The following is a 23,796-nucleotide window of genomic DNA, read 5'->3' on the forward strand; positions in this document are numbered from 1 at the left end:
AGTTCGATAATTCCTGAAATATTGAAACATCAGTCATCAATAACCATATACAGTTTAATCATTTTAAATGAGAGCCCATGAAAATACAAATAACTCTAAGTGAAAAGTGATAAAGTCATGAAATTTATAAGTAATATTTATTCTCTAATGTTAATTGCATTAAAAAATGTTGAAGATGATCATCATCATATCACAATACTGAGCATGAAAAAGCATGTTGGGAGCAATGTTGGCTATGTTGCTTTTCAATCATTTCATAGAGGAGCAAGTGTTCCACCATGAACACTCGCTTCTTTACGCTAACCAGCACGTTTATTTATTGCTTGCACTGAACATGTGCATTCATAGTTTTACAGGTTGTACACACACACACATGCACACAGAGAGAGAGAGAGAGAGAGAGAGAGAGAGAGAGAGAGAGAGAGAGAGAATAAAGGATGTTACTTAATTTCACATCTCTAGTACTCTTTCACTTGAAGTTATTAGCATTTTCATGTGGTTCTTATTTAAAATGATCACCTTGGTTCTGCATATACGCTTGGTATCTGCCCTCAGAGCTTACAGTATAAAGTAGTTTCAGGCTGATGATAACAGGCATGGCTACTTCGAACCGTTACAGTAAATATTTTCTGCTGCTAGAGGTGTGTCAGGCCAGTTCAAGCCTGCTGTTGAGACTATTAATTATGGCCTTCAACCAATACTTAAAACCTCTTCAACCAACAAAGACAAAGTTGCAATGGTCCATTTATGCAATTGCACAATATTATTAATAGCATTCTTTTATATAGAGAATAAAAAGAGCCACAAAACTAGAGTGTGGTAAACATTAGTAAGCCCACTGTTTTCTGATTACCAGTGTATTACTATCTAAAGTAAACATTTCACTAGTAAAACATTTTGTAAATATGAATACAGTCACCCTCTATGCGTCAGCCAAAACCGTACACATTTCTCCAAGAACTAGAGCTTGGTGAACCAAAGATCTAGCACGCAGTTTCCACAACAAGCAGTACCTTCACAGGCAGTGGAAAATCTCTGGCACAACCCAAGATCGAATCCTATACTCCAGAGCAAGAGCCATGTTCAACAGATTCAAGGCATCAGCAATAAAGAGATACACCGATACTGCCTTGTCTAAAGGAAAAGCGCCATTCTCATCAAGACACAGTTGCATTATTTCAAATCTTGATCTAAATAACTGGATGGACTACATTTCAAGATTCAAAACCAATTCCATTTCTGCTGAAATCCCTCTCCAAAACTGTCAATTTGCTTCTACTGATGACCTCTCCATAATTTCCATCACAAGACAACAACTGATATATGCTATTAACTCCCTGCGTCCATCTAGTACCGCAGGCTGTGATAAGATACCTCATTTCATAATTAAATGCCTTAGCCCCTATATCCTAGATGCATTACTCTCAATCTACAACTCAGTTCTTTCCACACGAGTTTTCCCTGCTCAATGGAATGAATACTCTGTGAGGCCACTACCTAAGGTTAAAGCACCAACAAGCCTAAAAGATTTCAGACCAATCTCAACTTCTTCCACCCTCCTCAAACTTCTAGAAAAGGTACTTCTTCCAGCATTAAACAGCTGATGCCACAGAAGCCAAAACAGTTTCATTTTGCAGTCGAAAATAGATCCACCATAACAAACCTCATGGCCGCACAGATATCAATTCTTCAAGCCTTCGAAACTAAATCTGAATTAGCTATAGTGTACGCCGATATTGAAGCTGCCTTTGACAGTCTAGACGTCACAGCCCTTCTCAGTCTTCTGCAATTCTTCTTCAGGATTAATGGAGATCTACTAGCTTTCCTCACCGCCTTATTGAAGAATAGAAGTGCCCACCTCACTTTGAAGAAGGCCCACTTTAAAAGAAAAATCAATGCAGGTGTCCCACAAGGTGGTGTCCTGTCTGGCCTTCTCTTCTCAGCTATTCTGATTCCTTTCATGAGTACTCGTGATGATGCTATAATATATGCCGACGATATAAAGTTCCTTACCTTAATCCCACCGTCTGCAAACCCTATGACAATTACGTCTTCCATCACAGAGAACTTGACCGCCCTTTCAACTTACTTGAAGATGTTTGGATTAAACCTTAACCCTTCAAAATCTGCAATAATGATTTACTCATTGAAACACCAACCAACAATAATTCAACCTTCAGTTTTAGGTACTCCCATCCCAGTAGTTACCTGCCATAAGGATCTCGGTGTCTATTTTGATCCGAAGCTGAAATTTAATGTCCACACAGAATACCTCCGGAAGCGATTTAACACCTTACGCTGGAGAGCGAAACAACACTTACTTCATTCCAACGATGCCGCAACCACTACCAGATATCTTCAAGCCACTGTTTATCCGGCTATTTTATACGCCGCTGAGATTTGGGCATCTGCATTGCCCTCACTTCAAAAACCGGTGTTCTCGTGTGAATACTGGACCCTGAAATGGGCCACAAATAAGCATCGCCGACCCCCTCAACGGAGAACAACTGACATGGCTGAGCAGCTAAATGTACCCAGGCTTCCGAGGTTAATTGACAACAGGCGTTTAATGACCTCAGTAAAAATGTACACAGGAGTACAAATGTACATCTGGGATTTCTGTCAGTGGCACAATCCTCCACCATCCTTGAGGTCAGAGCCCACACTAATCCTCAAACACAACCGGTTGAAACTGTGTAGTCGGTTCCTACCTGCCCAGGCACTCCCCAAAATTCAGGCACTGCTCCGTCTTGGAGTCGACCTACAAAAAATGGCTACCGACTACAAATACCGTCACATGCTCCTCGAGTGGATTACATCGGTGGAACTGGGATAATTCCTCCATATGACGTTCAAGTCCGCATATTTTCATTATTATAATTTCATTATTACATGTTTAATTTTGTGTATCTAATAATTTCTATGTAACGGTAAATTGGGCTTGGCACACCCAGGGTCCTGAGCTGGATATCATCATTCTTCTTTTTCTTGGTGATTCCCTTTTGACTCTCTCTCTCTCTCTCTCTCTCTCTCTTTTGGGGTAATTCGGTAATTTTTTTTTTTTTTTTTTGGCTGGTGCTGCATAAGCCTCAGGCTTCCTTGCACCATATAGCTAATAATAATAATAATAATAATTCATCTCATTTATAATGTAAAACTCCTGGCCATGTCGCCGTGATGAGTATTATTGTTTCTAGTGCATGTTCTGTACTTATCAGCAATAATAAAGAATTTATTTATTTATTTATTTATACCTGAGGCCAAGGACAATCACTCAATGAAGGTCCATTGCTTAAATTTCAGTAATGCAGCCTCTTTTGAACGATACTGCATCAGTCCATTAAGATATATGTGGTTCAAAAAAGCACTTTCTCTGACATTGCTGAAACGTTGTGATTTCTATTATTTTCAAACTGTTTTTACCTATGAAATTTTTAATTCAACAGTCATAATAAAAGTTTGAAAATTTTACCAATATATGAGATATGATCAAAGTTTGGGGACAGATTTTGTATATTGAAATTGTGGCATTCTAGTGCCTTACAACCTGTCTCATTATGTTTGGTGACTTATCTAGACACAGTAATGGAAAAATCACTCAATTTATCTGCAATTAGAACTGGCACAAGTTGAACAGAAGGTGTTTCTCCATGTTAAATTGCATTTTGAAACAAGTTTACTGAACACCAAATTTGCAACAAATTTTATTTCAAATTAGGCAAAAGTGTAACAGAAATCCATGAAATATTAAAAACAGCTTTCAGATGCTATGTGTTGTTCAAAGACTTTTCAGAGGTTCACAAAGTTTAAAAGGATTGCTTGTGTGTCAGAATAGTTCTTGGTCTGGCCATCCTTAAAACTTTCAAACTAAGGATTCATTGCTTGTGTTCATGATCAAATCGGGAGTGATTGATGTTTAACTATCTGCAAAGTTGCTAGTGAAATTGCCATTTCTGTCAATCAATTTTAACACAAGATTTATGAAAGCAGTACATTTCAGTGAAGTCTCGCATCCTTGTTGATCACAGAGTTGAGTTTTCTCATGCCGGTATTTTTGTCAGTGTGTTGCTGCTACCACCCTACACTTTGTTTCTTTCATCACTACTGCTGATGAATCATGGGTGTACAGTTAAAAAAGAAAAAGAAAAAAAGAAAAAAAAGGAAGGTCTAATCCTTACTGAAATCCATCTTCTGTAAGGCGCAAAAAACCCAAGACAATCTCAATGAAATGTGAAGATCATGCTTAATATATTGTTTGGCTTGCAGGGCCAAATGATATATTCATCATTATAAATTTGTCCAGCACATTCAAACAGTGGACAAGATATACTACAAAAGTTATATAGTTAAATGGGTTAGTACTTGCATCATGACAACACCCTTGCACACTTGTTTCTTTCCATTCAAGAATTAACAAGTAGAACCAAGCCATGTATCAGTCAAACTCACCAGATTTAGCTCTCTATGATTTTTTTTTTTTGTTTCCCAAGCTTAAAGCCCCCTTGAATGGTCATAAATTTGACTGAGGGAAATATTCAGACTGTGACATAGGAACTATTAACAATTTCAAAAAGAGCCTATTAGGAATGCCTCTAGAAGTTGCAGCAGCATTGGAATCAGTACATAAAGTGTCAAGGACTACTTCAAAGCAGATTCATCTGAATAGCCAGTAAGCTTCAACATCTCTCTCTTTTTTTTTTTTAATCACACTTTTATAAATATCAAATATAGTTCAATTTTAAGTATAAGCACATGAAAAACAAAGATGCCTACAATGGGTTATTGTACTCCAAACTTTCTAAAATAAAATAAACTAATTTTTTTTTTTGTTATTTGCTCATATTTTTGTGGATATCTATTAAAAAATTCTTTAATTTGATAATATGTGTGTTTTAAGTGTTCTTCAAATAAGCATCTTAATTTTTGTCAACGTTAATACACAAAAGTAGCCCAGTGGTCAGGAGCGAGAGTGCATAGCACGCGTTCCTTGTGTGGACCGGGGTTCAAGCCCGTGACTACTAAATACGATTTATTGTAAACTCTACTGACTTGTTTGTCATGCCGGAGTATAAACAGAAAATTTATTTATTTAAAAGATGACTTAATGTCCTTATAAATAGCAAGCCATTGGAAAAATATTTATATATGAGCCCCTATAGAGGAGACCTGAAAAAAAATTTCAAATAATATTGCTTAAAACAAATTTTTATTAAAAAACAGAAAACAGATGGAAAAAAACTAAAACAGTCGAATATTCATTTATTTATTCAGGCTTAACTGCCATGACACAGGCATAAGTTGTAACGAGCCCTAATAAATTAAAGGCTCTTATTAGGCATAAATTCGGCATTGCATTAATGGGTTAAAGAATGCAAATGTATTTTTTTTTCCAATAAACCTCTAGGGGCTTGGAGACCCATGCATTTTTTTTTTTTTTGCCATTAAGACACAGTATTAAATGTACATTAAAAATTATAAATAATTTTTGAGAAATATATAAAATTTTAAAAAAATTATATTTGATATAAAATGTCACTTAAATAAATTAAGTGATATAAAAATAATTTCAATTAATTCCTCATAAAAGTTCTTCTTTTGAAAAAATTCTATCGCTTGTTTTTTGGTAAATATTTTCAATGAAAATTGGTGATCATGCACATCGAATACAACATTACTGTACTTTTTACGAAGGCCTGAAATGGATCAGGGTGCACCACAATGATGTTCCAGTTCATCACATGCATGTACATTGTACATGTTCACACACATAATGTATATACTTGATTATTAAAAATTATTTTAATGACAAACATTCCATTTCATAAAATTTCCATTTCGATCTGTTATTGTACGGAATATTTCACCTTATGTGCACCAGCTTATTCATTTAGTTTGTTTGTTTGTTATTTGGTTTTTAGGAGCATCAGCAACTAAGGCCATATTGCTCCGGGGGTATGCGGTGGTCATTCCCTGACCTTTCCACATCCTCCGTATTTGGTGGTGACGGGCTCGAACCCCGGTCTAATCAAGAAGCGTGTGCAACGCACTGCTGCTCCTTCCCACCTGGCTACGGACGCGCTATTCATTTAGTTTTGTTTTTAAAATTTTAATGCAGAAACCTTTCTTATTTTGTAATATTTTCCTGAAATTTCAAGATTACATAAATTTTACAGTAGCATTAGCATTAGTAGAGGCATTTGATGCAAGAAAGCAAGCTTATGCAGCATCAGCCAAAAAAAAAAAAAAAAAAAAAAACCCACTTCCACTTCACCCCTCTGTTCGTTCAAAATACCTGTCCAGCTGAGCCTTAAACTTATTTAGGCTATCAACCTCCACCACAAGGGATGGAAGTCTGTTCCACCAACCAACCACCCGCTGGCTAAAGGCAAATTTCCGCACGTCTGTCCTACATCTGTCTTTCCTCAATTTGAATTTATTCCCTCTCAGGTGATTTTTCTGAGCTAGAGGAAGAATCCCATCAGCATTGAGCATGCTTAAACCATTCAAGGCTTTATACACCTCTATCAGATCACCTCGCTGGTGCCTAGTCTCCAGACACTGTAATTTGCAAAACTTAAGCCTTTCTTCGTAAGAGCACCCCTTTGTTCCATTCACTAATCTTGTTGCCCTTCTCTGTACTCGTTCCAGCAGCTCTACATCCTTCTTGAAATGAGGCCTCCAGACCTGTATACAGTACTCTAGGTGTGGCCTGACCATCGCCTTATACAATGGAATAATCACCTCCTTATCCCTGCTGGAAAAATTCCTGTATATCATTGACAATACTCCATGAGCTACTCTTGCAGCCCGTCTGCACTGCTCAGAGAACTTCATATCTGCCTGCACAATCACCCCCAAGTCCCTTTCATTCTCTACCACTGTCAGTGTAGTACCACAGAGTTGATACGTTGCTCTGGGGTTGCTGTTTCCCATGTGTAGTACTTTACATTTGTCAATGTTAAACTTCATTTGCCACCTCTCAGCCCATCTGCTCAACCTTTCCAGATGCTGTTGCAGCAGCATAGTGTCAGTAGTGTCCTTGACAACCCTGCCAACCTTTGTATCGTCTGCAAACTTGGACATTAAGCCCGATATACCATCATCAATATCATTTATAAATACAGAAAACAATAATGGACCCAACACTGAGCCCTGAGGGACTCCACTAATAACATCAGTCCACGATGAGCAGTGTCCATTGATTACCACTCTCTGTCTTCTCCCCCTCAACCACCCCTTTATCCATAGCAGCAATTTGCCTCCAATGTCACACTGCTCCAATTTGTGTAGCAGTCTTCCATGTGCAACAGTATCAAAAGCCTTTCTAAGATCCAAGTATATAATATCAAAGTTATTTATTCCCTGCATCCAGTTCTTTTGTGACTGCATCATAGTATCCAATCAAGTTGGTCAGGCAAGACTTCCCCTTAACAAAACCATGCTGTGTCTGAGCTATAACTGAAGTCTTGTCTAAATGATCCTACAGTGCTTCTTTAACCAGTGCCTCCATTAATTTTCCTGGAACAGAAGTTAAGCTCACAGGTCTATAATTACTTGTGTCAGCCTTTGATCCTCCTTTGTGAATTGGGGTCACATTTGCACATTTCCAGTCTATGGGTACCTCCCCTGAGTCCAAGGAAGCTCTCATAATTATGGCTAAGGGTTTGCTTACTTCCTTTGCTGCCTCCTTTAATATAACTGGATAGATCCCATCCACCCCGGGTGCCTTTCTTGTGTTTACCTTCAACAGTTTCTCCTCCACTTTACTCCCAGTTATTTCAAGATTCTGTAGCTTACTGCTAGAGTTGAATACACCTCTGGCATTCCCCTCGCTGAATAACTCCTCATGTGTGAATGTCGTTGCAAAATATTCATTTAGTTTGTTAGCTACCTGAGCAGGATCATCAACACTTGACCCATCAATATCAAGTGGACCAATCTGATTCATCCCCTTCCTTCTAGAGTTTACATAAGTAAAGAACTCTTTGCTGTTTTTCTTTGCATCCCTTGCCAAGGATTTCTCGTAATCTGCCTTTGCCTGCCTAACCTCCTTTGTAACTTGGTTGCATATCAACTTGTATCTATCATAGGCTTCTGTGTCATGTGTTAATTTGTATGTATCCCATGCATTTTTCTTCTCTGCCATATGCCTCATTAGTTCATCTGACATCCATTTTGGCCTAAACCTTGAACAATATTTCTTAGTTGGTATGTAAAGCCTAGTAGCTTCCAAGATAAGTTCTTTGAATGCTTCCCATTTTGAATTTGCTGTTGGTAACATCATCAGTTGGTCCCACTGTATAGAATTTAAATACTGTCTCAGTCCATCGTAGTCGCCTTTACGGAAGCAATAACACTTCCCTTTACCCCTAATGGTAGTTACCTCTTTGAGTAAATCCCACTTCAGCACACTGTGATCACTGCCACCTAGTGGTTCATTTATCTGCAGATTCTTAATGCATGAAGAATCACTGCTGATAATCAAATCAAGAGTATTACTCTCTCTAGTTGCCTCCCGAACATGCTGATGTAGAAAACAATCATCCAATAAATCCACAAAAGTCCTGCTAGTGTGTGAGTAACCAGCCCCCAAATTCCAGTCAATATCTGGGAAATTAAAATCTCCCATTATAAGACACTCTGATTTACTGGCCCACTCTATTTCCCTGTACAGTTCCTTATTATACTCATCAGAGTCATTAGGCCTATAGCACACTCCTACTCTCAATTTTGATCTCCCAATGTTTATGTCACACCAAACTGACTCAACACTGCACTGTCCAGCGATGTCGACTGGCTTCAATTCCTTGGTTTTTATGTGTTTCTTAACTAATAGCATAACCCCTCCTCCCTTCCTATCCTGTCTATCCTTTCTGTAGACGTTGTACTCCCCAAATTGCAGTTCTGCATCCCTTATATCTGTGTGACACCACGTCTCTGATATCCCAACAATATCTGCCTTCGATGTTTTGAGCAATACCTCAAATTCATCAAATTTATTTACTAAACTCCTAGCATTGGTGTACATGCAAGTATAACTGCACCTGTTTCTATTCTTAGCTACCCTAACACAACCCATGTGTTTACTTGTACCGCAATGGCTCCCAGCAGTCTCTGAAATACCATGCATCTTGTTTTTCAGGCTTCTGCTCATTCTAATAGAAGCAGTGCAAGAATCTCTTTCACCTCTGCCAGTGGCTACTGTCAATCTATTGGTCTTTGTCTCCCCCCAAGCTAGCAGTTTTCCGACCCACCTAACACTGCCTCGATAGCATCAGCAAATATTCTTGCACCCTTTCTATTTAAGTGTATCCCATCCCTGTAGAAGCAATCTCTCCTGTTAACAAATACAGTCCAGGCTGAAAAAAATTCTACCCCTAGTAGTGACAATAGTGCCCCTGCAATTCTACCCCACAGTAGTGACAATAGTGCCTTTAAGTTTTTATCAGAAATCAGAATTACAAACACAGGTCTATGATGCTGTGAAATATTACTATTTTGAAGATTTAAATAAATTGAGCTACATAAAATCATTAGTGCTAAGTCCTATCTTCTTTCATTAATTAATGATCCACTACCAAAAGACAGAAAAGCATGAAAAAGGATACATATAATGCCAATATATATAAATATTATACCATTTTATATTTATTAAATATAAATATAAAATGGTATGAACAGGTATAAAATGCCTGTCTGTTAACGGTACTAATAAAAATCCATTACATGCTTTTAGTACATTTACCATTCTATATCACAGTTTGCTAGGAGGTAAAATTAATGTCATGGCAGTGATATTCAAGTTATTTTATTAACTTATTTTAAAACACTCTTTTTTTCATAAATCTTTATAAAGTGACTTATATTATCCAATACCTCAACAATATAGTATACTTGATAAATTGTCAAAAAAGGTTGTTTGGCTAGATGCATAGGTTCCTCCACTAGATATGGTTGTTCTGATGTATCAAACTTATTTCTGTGATTACAGATTACATAAATAATGTTACAAAAAAGAACTAACATTACACATTGATCAATTTCTTTACAAGTTTGATGGAAATAACACTGGTATCTTAATTCAACTTCCAAAATGACTTATTATAAACTACAAATGTATAACAGAGGCATTGGTCATCAAGAAATATAAATCTGAAGATTCAAATAATCTAAATTAATGCTTACCTGTAGCTATATCCAACAAATGTGAAACCTAGCAAACATTTGTTTCCTTTCAGCCAATCAGAATTAAGCCTTTCTTGTCACATTTATTTGCTTCCAATATATTTATTCACAGTTTTCCTTTGTGTTTGTATTTTATGGTATTGGGGACTTGTTAAACCAAGAAGCTTAGTGCTTATGCTGCTGTCTCACAATAACTCAAGCCGTTTCTCTTGACATTTAAAAGGCTTTTGATCATGTCTGCCATAAAGGTCTTCTAAATAAGCTTCCATCTTATGGTTTGCCAACTGTTTTTTGTAATTGGGTATTCAGTTTTCTCTCTGACCGCTCACTGTGGGTGTTGGTAGATGGCTCTCTGTCTTCTAACTTCTCCACTAATGCTGGTGTTCCCCAAGGTTCAGTTCTTTCTCCCACTCTTTCCCTTTATATATTAATGACCTTCTTCCATTGACTGGAAATCCTATCCATAGTTTTGCTGATGATAGCACATTGCATTCCACCTTCCAGTTTGAGAAACTTTGCCCTGCACAAACAGCTTAAACTTCTCAAATATCCACTACCAATTCTTTAAATGCTGATCTCCAGGTAATTTTCCTGTGGGGCAAAGATAACTTAGTTGATTCAATCCTTTTAAAACTCAAGTCTTGTTATATATCCTGCAAAAAAGGATTCTTCTATGCTTATCTTCGATGACACTGATTTCACTGATCATATAACCCTTTTGGAGATTATCCTGACTTCTAATCTCTCTTAGCATAAGCACATTACAAATATTGCTTCTTCTGCATCAAAAAACTGGGTTTTCTCTTTCACTCTTGGCATTACTTCTTCCAAACAGCTGTTCACTCTGTACAAATCACAAATCTGTCCTACCATGGAATATTGTTCCCACATCTGGGGTGGTGCCTGCAAAACCTCTCAGGCTTCTAGATTCCATTCAAAAGAGGGCACTTAGGTTAATTAATGACTCATCTCTAACAGAGTCTCTCCACACTCTGTCTCATAGATGTTCTGTTTCTGCTGCATGTCTTTTCTATAGATACATCCATGGGCACTGTCCTGAATTGGCTTCTATAATTCCCACTATCTCTTCCAAAGCACTCCAAACACAAGCTGCAACCACTCAATATCCTTTTACTTTCCAACTTCAAACTCACCAAACTAACTTTTCTTCTTCCTCATTTATCCATTCAAATTCTGTTTTCTAGAATGACTTTCCTTCATACTTATTTCCTGAAAATTAAAATCTACAGAAATTCAAGTGTAATGTCAATAAGTATCTTCTTTCATCTTCAGCCCATGCACAGTACTAAGTACTATGCATGGGCTGAACCTCTCATGTTTGGGGTTCTCGTGAAAAAAAGAAAATTACCATTTTCTTCTTATTTAATTCTTCAGTCACTTCCTTGTATTTTTAATAGGTGATGTCTTATCTTTATTGTTTTTTATTTCATACCTTTTGCATGCATTTCATTTAAACTCAGCAGATAATATAGAGATAAGCTTTGCCGAATCATTCAATTCATATAAAAAATTTATGTAACTAGAGCTTTATTATAATTCTTCTTAGTCGAGCTTAAAGTGATAAAGATTAGTAGGTTAAAATAAACAATATAACTTATAATAGAACTTTCTGTTAACCATATGGTGCAAGGAAGACAGGCTTTTACTGCACTAAAAAAAAAAAAAAAAAAAAAAAAAATACTTGCTTATCCAGGTGATCTTGAATTTCCCCAAACCATTGGCCTGAAATGCCCATGGAGGCGACTTATACCAGTAATTGACATGTTGCTGGCTAAAATAAAACTTTTTGTAATGTAGTCTAAACCTCTTCTCCCTTAATTCGAATTAGTGGCCCTTAGTTCTGGAATAATTTCTAACAGTGAAAATTTTTCTTTTGTTCATTTTGCTAATTCCTTTCAGAACCTCATAGATATAAACCACATTACCTCTACATTCCCTAATAACCAAGCTGTGTAACCCACATTTGATGTTTCTTCATATAGTTGCTCTTTTGCCAGTCTCATCAGGCTAACTGCTCAATGTGCTTTTATGTTTGGCTTCCATACACAGACACAGTATTCCAAATGCAGTCTTACAATTGTGTATTACAATGAGATTATGACTCCTATCTCTATCCCATCTGCCTGCACTGTACAGAGAACTGCATGTCTACCTGCTGTGTAGCTCCTAAATACCTTCATCTACTTTTTTTTTAAATTAAACCCCATTAAGTGTATAAGTTATTTTAGGGTTGCTGTTCCCCATATGTAAGATGTTGCATATTCTGCAGTAAAACGTAGCTGCCACTTCTCTGACCATCCCTGAAACTTATCTAAGTCATCATGAAGTACTGATTGGTATTGATCATTAACTACTTTCCCAAATTTTGCTGTCATGCTCGGAATACCTTTGTCAATATCATTTAAGAAAATCAGAGACAATGGTAGCCCCAGTGTTGATCCTAAGGGACCTCGCTTGTTCTGTTAGCCAAATCTGTTGAGTAACCATAAATCAGAACCCTCTGCCTCCTAGCAGCCACCTCACAATCAATTTAAAGATCCTCCTTGTGATTCCAATTATGTCCCAGGGGAAAATGAGTATTTACTATCAATGGTACTCACTTCCTGCATCCCATTTCTTCTGTATTATAAATTTTAACATGCACTTTACTTCAATTTATGACACACCTTCTCAAGGAACATTAAAACCAGGTGAAACATAAATTATAGTCAGTATTGCATCTACATCCACCCAATTATAGAACAATAGCCTCCAAAATGGGATGAACTGTGGTACTGTAGTTTTGATAAACAACATTAATGCCAGTCTGTCTAATATTCTGAGCACCTTCCACAGGATATACAGGATACTCCACAAAATATAAGTTATTGCAAGTTGCATCATATCTATATGGAACTAAATTAAACAAAACCAAAGTTTGCATTGAAAAAAAATAGGTGATCTTACAATATCACATATTGTGAAATCCTTTATGAGTTGTCTACTCTTGCACTTCTAATAAGCAAATTTCCTATTAGAGAAGTATACTGTTGCTTATTCTAAGTTAAGTACTACTATTTTGGAGATAGTTGTTTCTCACTGGTGAGTGGGTAGGCATCCAAGATGGAAGGGCAGAGGATTTCACAATATGAAATATTGTAAGAATGTCTTTTTTTGTTACAGACGATTTGTTTTGATTAAGTATAGATGGACTTCAAAACAGGAAGGAGCACAATTGATGCAATATTGATCTTAAGGTTTGCAGACCTAGCATGGGTGTAAACAAAGACCTGTTGTTGTCACTTTATAGATTATAAATAGGCCTCTGATCTGTGAACAGATCTCATTTAATGATAATCATAGCAGATAATGGTATTGACACTATCATGCTAAACTTTCTAACTGAATTCTATAGAGACACTAATGCAGTAGTAAATCTCAGGAACATTGAATCTGATAAAATCCCTATCATGAAAGCTGCAATTTGGGGGTGTCTTCTCTCCACTTACCTTTTCAACATCTTCCCAGGAAAGTAAGATGTTGGTTACAAAAAAAAAGTATAGAGGATCTGATGGAATAACAATCAATGGAACCAACATAAAATATAGAGATGATATAACAGTTGTGGAAGAAAACCTGAACAACCTGGAAAAATCCCTAAACAGCCTTCCTCAACTCAACATGCACCAAATAAGAGCAAACTTTTTTCATCATGCTATTTTTCTTTGCAGTTAGTAGTAGTAATAGCAAATGATGCAAGAAAGCAAGCTTTTGTAGCATCAGCCAAAAAAACAAAAAAAAAACAGTTCACCCATCCATATCCTCCAAGAATTTTTCTAGTTCTCCCTTGAATTTATTCAACCCATCCACTTCCACAACAGATGGAAGCCTGTTTCAGCAATCAATCACCTGCTGGCTGGAAGCTCCACACATCTATCCTGCAACCATCCTTCCTCAATTTGAATTTATGACCTCTCATGTGTGTAGTCTTATCAAGTGGAAGAATACGATTAACTTTCAGATTACTCAATCCTGTCAAGGCTTTAAACACCTCAATCAGATCTCCGTGGTCTCGAGACACTGCAATTTGCAGAATTGAGGCCTTTCTAGGTAAGAGTGCCCTTTTGTTCCCTTCACCAATCTAGTTGTGCTTCTTTGCACCAGTTTCAGAGATCTACATCCTTGTAGATCTCTGACTGTATACAGATCCTCAAGATGTGGGCCAACCATTTTCTTATACAAAGGAATAATCGCCACCTTATCCCTGCTAACAAAGTTTCTGTATATCATTGACAAAACCCCAATGAAAACCCCAGTTTTGCAAGTTTCAAATGTTTTGTACAAACAACATCACTATTCTGCTGTAGAGAAATATTTGGAGATGTGGCTAGCAACACTAAATACTCTCCAGTTGATGTTAACAAAATGGTGGCATCATAGAACATTGAGCAAAGTGTTAATTGTAAAGGAATACTACAGAAGTGGAATTTAAGTGTTTCTGCTCAAAGAAGATACTGATAGTGCTTTGGCATGTGTGATGGGCCAACAAAACAGTGTTGAGGTTAGTTGATCAATTTGAGAGAACAGACAGTGTTTTAGATAAAAGGAAAGATTATGCAGGTTGGTTATCAGAAGAATTCCAAAGAGGAATTGAGGAATGGAAGAGGAAGTTGAAACTCAGAAATTTGCTGAAAAGCCCAAGGAAGAGTTCACATAAACTTTCACAATTGATGAATCTTCCTTACTTGCAGCACAGTAAGGAAGATTTATTGAAGGAACTTGTCTGCATAGATGAAATTTCTGATAACAGTATGGTTTCTACCTTGAGATGCACGGCAAAAGACTGGTGTGGCCTCCAATTTCACCTGACTTAAACCCGTGTAATTTTTATCTCTGGGGTTATCCCAGAGATGGTATATCACAAGAGTCCATAAAATATTCCTGTGCTAAAGAAAGTGATTGAAAATGAAATATTTTCTGTGTCAGAGGAAATGTTAGGGCACATTCTTTGCAACTTTGAACTGTGACACATTATTGATAAATGTGGAGGACACATTGAACATGTTGTGGCATGAATTTTCCAGCACTGCTAAATATAGTGAAATTGTTCATTTTTGTTTTTAAAGAGTATTTTATATTTTTCAGATGAATAAAATGGTATGATGAATAAAAAATTCATACTATTTTATGATATGATGAATTTCAACATGCATCTGAACTTCAACAAAACCAAGATCATGAAAATAAGTACAAACCAGGAAAATATTCATCTAATAATCAATAACCAAACAAAAAGTATGTAGCTTTAATTACATAGGAACTCTAATAACAGAAAACATTTGATTATGCAAATGTAAATCATATAGTCATTAGCAGAAATAAGCAGGGTTGGCTGGCTATGGACAAACCATGGGCCAGTTATAATCCAGTGTTTAGCATGCTGCCACAAAAAGTGCAGACTCACTGTGATTGCTGCACTGAAAATCCAGTACCACCTAATACATATTGAATTATCAGTATGTATGCTGTCACAATGAATTTTTAACTCTTCTGACCTTGGCTGTCTAGAGAACACATAGGGTTTATTTTGTTTTTTTAATTTTTATTCTAAAGTCTGGAAAAATAATAGAATTATAGGCTTCCTAAAATCTGGAATAATAAAATAACCACAAAAATGAAACACTCTAGGGATCAGAATGTTTGATAATAAAAAAAAAAAAAAAAAAAGAAGAAAAAACCAAACCACTGCCTTCAAGATGAAACATCTTAGAATAATAAACAGAACTAGCTAGATGGAATAAAACTACCAGCACAATAAGAAAATTGACTACACATAATAATTATTCATTATAGAAGTTATAAGGAAAAAACAACCACAATGGTTTAGACATGCATACAAGGTGACTCAGGACAGATTGCAAAACCTACTCCTAACAGTAAGAATGTAAAGAAAAAAACGTAGACTAAGGAAAACCTGGCTAGAAAACTGGTTACACTGACCTCTTCAAAGAGATATTCTACCTGGTGAATGACAGAGAGCATTGGAGAAGATGTGTTAAAAAGAGACTTACCCTAACTTTGCTGTAGTAGTAGTAGTATAGATTGGTGCAAATTGCACTAACTTATGTGCAAATCCTTTTTGTAACTTGAGGCTTTATAGCTCTAAATTCTTTATGAATTCTAGAAATATATTCAGAGATGGCAGGATAATATTAATATTATTCATATGAATATTCATAATATTCAGATGTGTAATAGTAATAAGAATAGTTAATGGTAGATCTCCTATTTGACTGATTCCCAACTGGAATTGGGAATCTTCAAAACCTGATGATCTTTTTTCAGTTATTCAGGGTCCAGTTCAACTGAGATGCTATTTATAGCAGAATGGCAGTGCAGTTGTACTATCCTAGTCAGCCTTTAGATATTGACCACTCATTTCTGGCCTCATGTTCTCTGTTCACTATTCATTTTCTTAGCTACGAGTCATTCTGACATATCCTTGATTCTGTGTGTTTGTGTGAACATGCCACCATGTTATGGTAATAACACTCATCCTTGAGACACTCAGTATTATTCTAAATCAATCAGGTTGAGTCACTCAGCTCCTTTACCATTGAAAATATACTGTAAAAAATGGATTTGTTACCAGAATGCATACCTATTCACAGACATGACACTGACATTTAGCAATGCATCTGATTTCCATGTAGGAGAGTAGCGTTCCTAGTAAACTGCCCACTTAGTATAAAGTATGCAAAAATGAAAGTAGTAAACATAGTGTAAAGGCTTCTCTTTTATTGTGACAAAAGTATTATAGCTACACAGAAAAGACAAAACATCATGCCAAATTTATATGCTTTCTACTTTGCTGCATTGAATTCACTTATAAAACACATCTAAATATTTTTAGCAATACATTTTTGAAGAATATGTCAAGACCATTGCCTAGATTACATAACTAAGTTTCAAACAGAAGGCATATCATTAACATTTAAAAACAATCATGGTAGGAAAGAGCTCAAAATCAAGTAAAGCCAAGTAAGAGAATTTAGCAGATGATACAATTCCACCTGGTGTGTTTAGTAGCATAGCAACTAAGGCTATCAGGAGTCAGTATATTGTGTTGTCTGTATTATTTGTGTTCTTCAGTCAGTTTGCTATTTACTGCATGAAAAACCCCAGTTTCTGAGAATAAAACCATGCAATTTTTTCCCAAGACAGACTAATTCATCCACATTGTGAAAAAAATCCCATAAAAATTCGTTTCATCACTGACATGGAAATATGGCAATTATAACTAATCTGCTACCCAGAAAGGCCATATGATACATTTGATGTTATGTTTGCAGATTCTAAAACTTAAAAGGTACTTTATGGGATGGAAAGCAAGCAGAGCCACCACTTGGTAGTTTGGCATTTTTGTGCACAGCAGAAGGCACAAATTCATTTTATATAACAATTTATTGACAGAATTCTGTGATGGTGATCCTAAAATTATTCTATAAAAGAGTTCTTGAGCACTGCATATGATGTTGGTTGTTGTTGGGTTTTAGAAGCATTGTCGACTAAAGCAATGTTGTTCCGTGTATATTGCTTGTAAATTGGATGTTCTGAGGTCAATTTTCTGTTTACTGGATGAAAAATCAGCATTTCCAGGAGTAAAAACCATGCCACCCTTGCCTGAGACCGACTAACTCAGCCACATCATGAAAAAGACCCATAAAATTCCTCCCATCATCAATGGGATTCAAACTCAGGCCTTTTCTGCCTGGTGTGAGGACGGTGATCCTACCAACTGTGCTACCCATGAGGGTGCATATGATGTTCTCTTATAAAGGCAAGACACCGGAACTAAAGCTAACTGATTTTATACCTTGTGCAAAGCTCACACATTTTGTCCCCTTGCTTACAGCATATAAAATGCAATGAAAATATATTACAGAATGCAAACAACTGATTCTGCACCTGGGCACTGTAAATCATGATTAACTTATATTAATTTACTTAAGAGACAAGAGACGTTACTTTTGAACATATTTAATGCAATAAAAGGTTAAAATCAGCAAGAAATGAGCAATTATTTAGCTGAATTATTAATTTAACTGCAAATAAAGATGTGCAAATGCAATTTAGATAAATATTTATTTGTACTACTTTGCATCTTGGGAAAGCATATCAACTTCAGTCCTGAGATGTTCAAAATATGGAAAACTAAGGCAATACATAAATGAAAGTATTTTATAAGGATCACCAAAATAAATGACACAGCTGTTTTGAGAGCAGTTGCTGTTCCTTTATGCAAGAGTTTCTTGTAGAAGGAACACAAACAATAAAACAGTTACAAAAACAGGTCGCTGAAGCTACTTTCTCAATGGTTTTAAAAATGTTGAACTATTTTAAACATATTATGTTCATTTATCCAGCAAATTTTTGTTTTGTCTGCTGACCCATTCAAATTGATCAATTAATGCAAGCTGTGGCTTAAACAGCTGATGTACATTAACTTCATGAAGAAGTTGGTGTAAATCTCATTTTAAGGATGTAGTGTATAGCTTAAAAATGAGCAATTTTTTTTCAAACTAGGATACAGATGAATGTTTTTGCAGAGAACAAGAAGCCATTTGGCTATTTTCTAAAAAAGATTTTGCGAATATTGTCTCACGAAAACTCTCATTGATAAGATAATGCTTTGGAACATATGTTGTTATCATTTTCAGGAAGGCAAACCAAAAGAAAAAGAGAACATAATTGTTTTCATTTTAAAAAATAATATGTACATATTAATAAATGTACATATCAAATCTTCTGAAGTTGTATACTTTTTGTAAATACAAATACAGTATGAATGTAAATAAATTTACATTTTTGTCATATTTATTTTTCTTTCATTTTGTGTATTATATGCAGTTTTGGTTTCTGTAAAAATTCATTTTCCAACCCGCTCTCAACAATCAGGAATCTATTGTATGAGGGATGGTCATTTAATTCGTGGACTGGTACAAGATTTTATGTTTACCTCACGAACTTTCCATAACTGTCGCTGGAGGCACTCTCTCTGTATGCTACTAAGCAGGCTTCTGTGTGTGTGCCTGCCAGTACTTGTCGGGCTAGTGTTGCATGAAGAGAGGGTTTTTTTAGCTGCGTGTCACTGACAATCATTTTGAAGCAAGTATCATGTCAGACATACAGATCGAACAGCGTTATGTGATTTGTTAATGTATCAGATGGGGCTTAAATGCATTGAAAATGGTTAAAGAGATGAATGAAGCACATGCTAATGAGTGCCTTGGTAGAATGGCCATATTCCGGTGTCATTTTGTCATTTGTCAGACCCTTTGCTTAATATCCACCTGGGCTCCTGCCCATATGCTATTTGTTACTATGCTGTGATTGCTTCAGAACCTTATCTAGGTTATTAGTTATCAACAGCAACAATAACATCAGTCAGTCTTTGACTAATAACAAAAAACGAGAACAGAACGACCTTTAGCCTAGCAGCAGGGCTGCATTTCCACCCCCCACCACAAGGAGATAGGTCGTCCTATCCAGGAAACCATCACCCGACAACCTACCAGGCAAAATAACAAAACATTCAGTGACTAAATCATAACAGTGACTTTCTCAGCCCCATTCCTTACACATAACTCGTGGGAGGAACTAGTTTCTTTACAAACCAAGAAACATTGCAATCTGCAAACATTCTCATTAGACTACATATCATTTCTTAACATCAATTAAGAACATAAAACAGCCTGCACATAGTCCGATCACCACTGTCGAAACTCAAGCACCTACACATCAGGCTAGCAGCGCTGCAGGCATCACTGGGACTTAAATTCACTGGAAACAGTTAAAGAGTTAATGAGTGTCTTGGTAAGATGGCCATATTCCAATGTGACCAAACTTTCTAGTGTGAAGTGGTTTCTCCATCAAGACAATGCTAGGCCCCAATATGGCATTATATTGTGCAGCCAGTGATCAGTGGCATAGGTGCCGAGGTTCTGCCACATTCCCCCTTATTCACTGGACTTAGCCCCACGTGATTTCTTTTTTCCACATCTGAAGAAAGCTCTGAAAGGCAAACATTTCACATCTGATGCAACGATGCTCACAGAGCCACAATGGAAACACTTTGCAGTCTTTCAAAAAATGGCTTGCAAGAAGCATTTAATGCATGGGTATGATGGTGGCGAAAGTGTGTAAAGTTCAAGGGAGAGTATTTTGAGAAAGAGAAATCCACAGAAGATTCAGATGATGACAGTTAAGATAAGATCTTGCACCAGTCTGCGAATTAAATGATCACCTCCTTGTCTATATTTGTTGCATATTATTCCTTCTCCAAGCTGTTGCTTAAAACAGACTGCACTATCACTATAGTAAAGTATACACTTACTATACAGTACTAAAGTGATCATTATTTATTTATCTATCTATCCTTCTTATTATTATCTTTTACTACTTCCTGATATATTTACTAGTGTTATATTAAATGCTATATGTCTGTTTGCAAACTGCTTGTACTTTACATGTTAATATATTTACTTGTACTACTTTGTACATTTATTTGCATGCATACAATAAGAATCAATTAACTCCTAAATATAGAAAGCTGAATACAAAATAGTCAAAGTTTGGCTAAGCCTTTTATTTTTACATTTAACACAATAATTGGTTTACAGCATGTTTAGTGAAATATCAAAGATGTACAATTCAGCAATAAATAAATTTAAAAAAAGTTCGTTTAATAGTAACTGTATATGATTTCTTGGAAGACAATGTACAGAACAGAAATAATTAACAGCAGGTCTGCCAACATTAGCAGAACAAATGAAAGGCCAAGTACATGCTGTTATGTGATTAAAGCCAGTCTGCTGGCCAGCCATGGCACACTTCTGTCACCATTGCCACCAGGAAGACCATATTGCAGCACCATCCCTTCTTTTCAGTGCACCTGGGAAGGAGGTAGAGCACCTGCTGAAGAGGGCAGACCTGGTGTAGCTATTCGCAGTATCCTGGCTTATGACACCATATGTAACAATACCAGTAAGCTGGCAGAGGTCATGACTCACTGTACATAACAGTATTTGTACATTATATACGCAGCTCAACTAGCAATTCGTATAGCACTGCAACTCAGTTATATTTATTTGGTAAGTTGTTCATCAGTTTTTTTTTTTTTTTTTTTTTACTTATTTTTTACACCTACCAAATTTTAAAAAAGTGTCCACAGGAATATGTCGTTCCTGTGAATACTTCAATATTATTAATTTTCATAATTCTGTAATTTCTGTGTATTGTACTGGCCAAGAAAAAATATATATATTTATATATATATATATGTATATACGAGGTTTGAGTCAGGACTTGTGACCAAATACCTCTTATAAAACTTTCAAAATTTACAAGTTAAAAAAATTTCCTAGTGCATAAATATAAACATAATCAACATAATGTAATGACATCACAGGCATGCTACATCACTATTAAAACAGCTTTAAAAATGAGATCAATTCTGAGCATCATCTCATAATTAAATAAATTTATATCCTGAGTTTATACAAAAGAGTATAATCTTATTGCAGAAATTGCTTAACAAAACTTAAAACTTTTCCAAACAATAATAAACAATATACAAAAAAAAAAAAAAAAATATTTAAATTAAAATTGTGACAAAAGTACTGATAAAATATGAGCATTGCACCAGCACCACTGCTTTGGAATACCTCTCTCTGCCTAACACATAGGGTGTGTTTGCATGGCAATCAACATTCAGTGTGAGGAATGGCACAATATTCCTAGCAAATGAACAGGAAACTTTCCTGTACCACATTAAAATACATGTGAGGCAGGTGAAGAGAGTCTTGCCACACTAGAACACACATCACGGTAATAAAGAATTCTGGGAAACCACAGACCTAAGTTGTATATACAAAAACCTACAAAGTTGGAATGTCGTTTTGGTCAAATGGAAACCAGCTCCATTAGTTGCTGTTGTTGGTTTTTGGGAACTTGAGGTCTGGAGGGAAACTGTCTTGTCCTTACTCCAAAAAAAGCAGTGACATATTCACAACCTTTCACTGACCAGAAACATCCAAGGCACTCTTCCCTTTCTCACTCTTTCTTTCCTACATGTTGCCTTATTTACTAGTCAAACAGGTTCTTGATGTAAAATTCGAGGTGGAGGTTTGTACAAAATACTGACTGGCCTCGCAGAACTGGGACCATTCTTTTCATAAGACAGTTCTTGTGTTCTACGACGGCGAGCTACTTCGACAGGTTTTCTTTTCATGGCTATAACATTTGTGTAGTCTTTAATAAGGTGGGCAATCTGGGTAGCCTAAAGAAATAAATCCAAGTGTTAGATGTTGAAATACACTGAATTATACTGATATATATGAAAAACTATCAAAGTTTTTTTTTTCTCTAAATACAAACAATATAGAATGCTAACTGGAAAAATCTGACACACTTAATTCAACAAAAAAGAAACTAGGTATATTATTATACAAACTTGCAAAGTGTAAAATAGTTTATTAGTCATCAATGAACTAATTCGCAGAGTATTTGTACATATATGTCAACAATTATTATGAATAATTTCTGAGATATATTATAGGTAAAAAGGCCTACGCACTCTGGATTCATTATTCTATATTCTCTATTATGTAGCACAGAGCGGAATGGAAAGTAAAATAAAATGACGAGTTGTAGTTAAACTAGATTTAATGATACATATGATAAACAGTAAACACAGAATATGTTAGATACATATAGTAACCAGTATGTATCCTGTTTTTATTGTTTATCGTACGTATTTAACAATAAACTTACTTTAACTACAACTTGTCATTTTATTTTACTTTCCATTCTGCTCTGTGCTACATAATAGAGAATATAGAGATACATTATGTTAATGAGCAGGTTCAACTTTGTGAACATGTATTTATATTGCTAGATACTTGACATTAGCGCTTAGATTAGCTCTTTTGTATTGGAATTTCATTGAACTTGAATAGAATTCATGACTCACACCAGAGCAGCAAAGCAAAAGGCCCAAACTAATAGAGTTGCTATGGCTCAGGGGAGAACTGAGGGGGGGGGGGCAGTTGTCCTCTGAATCACAGTCTATTGAAATGCACTGCTTGTTTGATGTTTGTGGAGCAATCAGGAACGGGACATAATATTGCCAGGGGAATGTCTTTGTGTGTTCGCGATGTAAGGAGTGCGAGGAAATCAGGTGCCAACTCAGCATTATTATGGGCTTATACGAGTGAAGCACACGGTGGATGCCCTCAAAGGATTTAAATTGAGGGGCCCATCAAGCTCTCAGCTGCCCACATCAATGCCAGAGCTTGCACTTGAACATCAAGCAACACAGCGGCAAACCCCAAGGCAGAATGCGTTGGTCCCAAAGGTACTAGTTGTTGTAGATGACTGTATTGTCAGGGAAACAGGGAATATATTGTGCAAAAAGGATAGATGGAACAGGACCAGGGTATGTCTTGCCAGGGGCAAAGGTTGATGATGTTGTAGAGCAGATACCATCTTTTAAGGGCACAAAGGGTGATATTGTTGTACACGTTGGCACAAATGATATTAAAAGTAGGA

General features: G+C 36.2%; 1 protein-coding gene across 4 annotated transcripts in view; it reads right to left on the reverse strand.

Annotated features, from left to right (window-relative positions):
* Positions 1-21,869: 21,869 nt before the first annotated feature.
* Positions 21,870-23,796, reverse strand: part of Myo81F (unconventional myosin 81F) — a 326,469-nt gene continuing 324,542 nt past the window's right edge. For all 4 annotated transcript variants that reach the window (XM_090376766.1, XM_090376764.1, XM_090376763.1 and 1 more), the window contains one exon: positions 21,870-22,525. In XM_090376766.1, coding sequence (XP_090232892.1) covers positions 22,337-22,525 — 189 coding nt within the window. In that variant the 3' untranslated portion in view covers positions 21,870-22,336. The remainder of the gene's footprint in view (positions 22,526-23,796) is intronic.

The sequence above is a fragment of the Mastigoproctus giganteus genome, chromosome 6 (genome assembly GCF_048544385.1).
Source record: "Mastigoproctus giganteus isolate SK-2022 chromosome 6, ASM4854438v1, whole genome shotgun sequence".
NCBI classification, from domain to species: Eukaryota; Metazoa; Arthropoda; class Arachnida; order Uropygi; family Thelyphonidae; genus Mastigoproctus; species Mastigoproctus giganteus.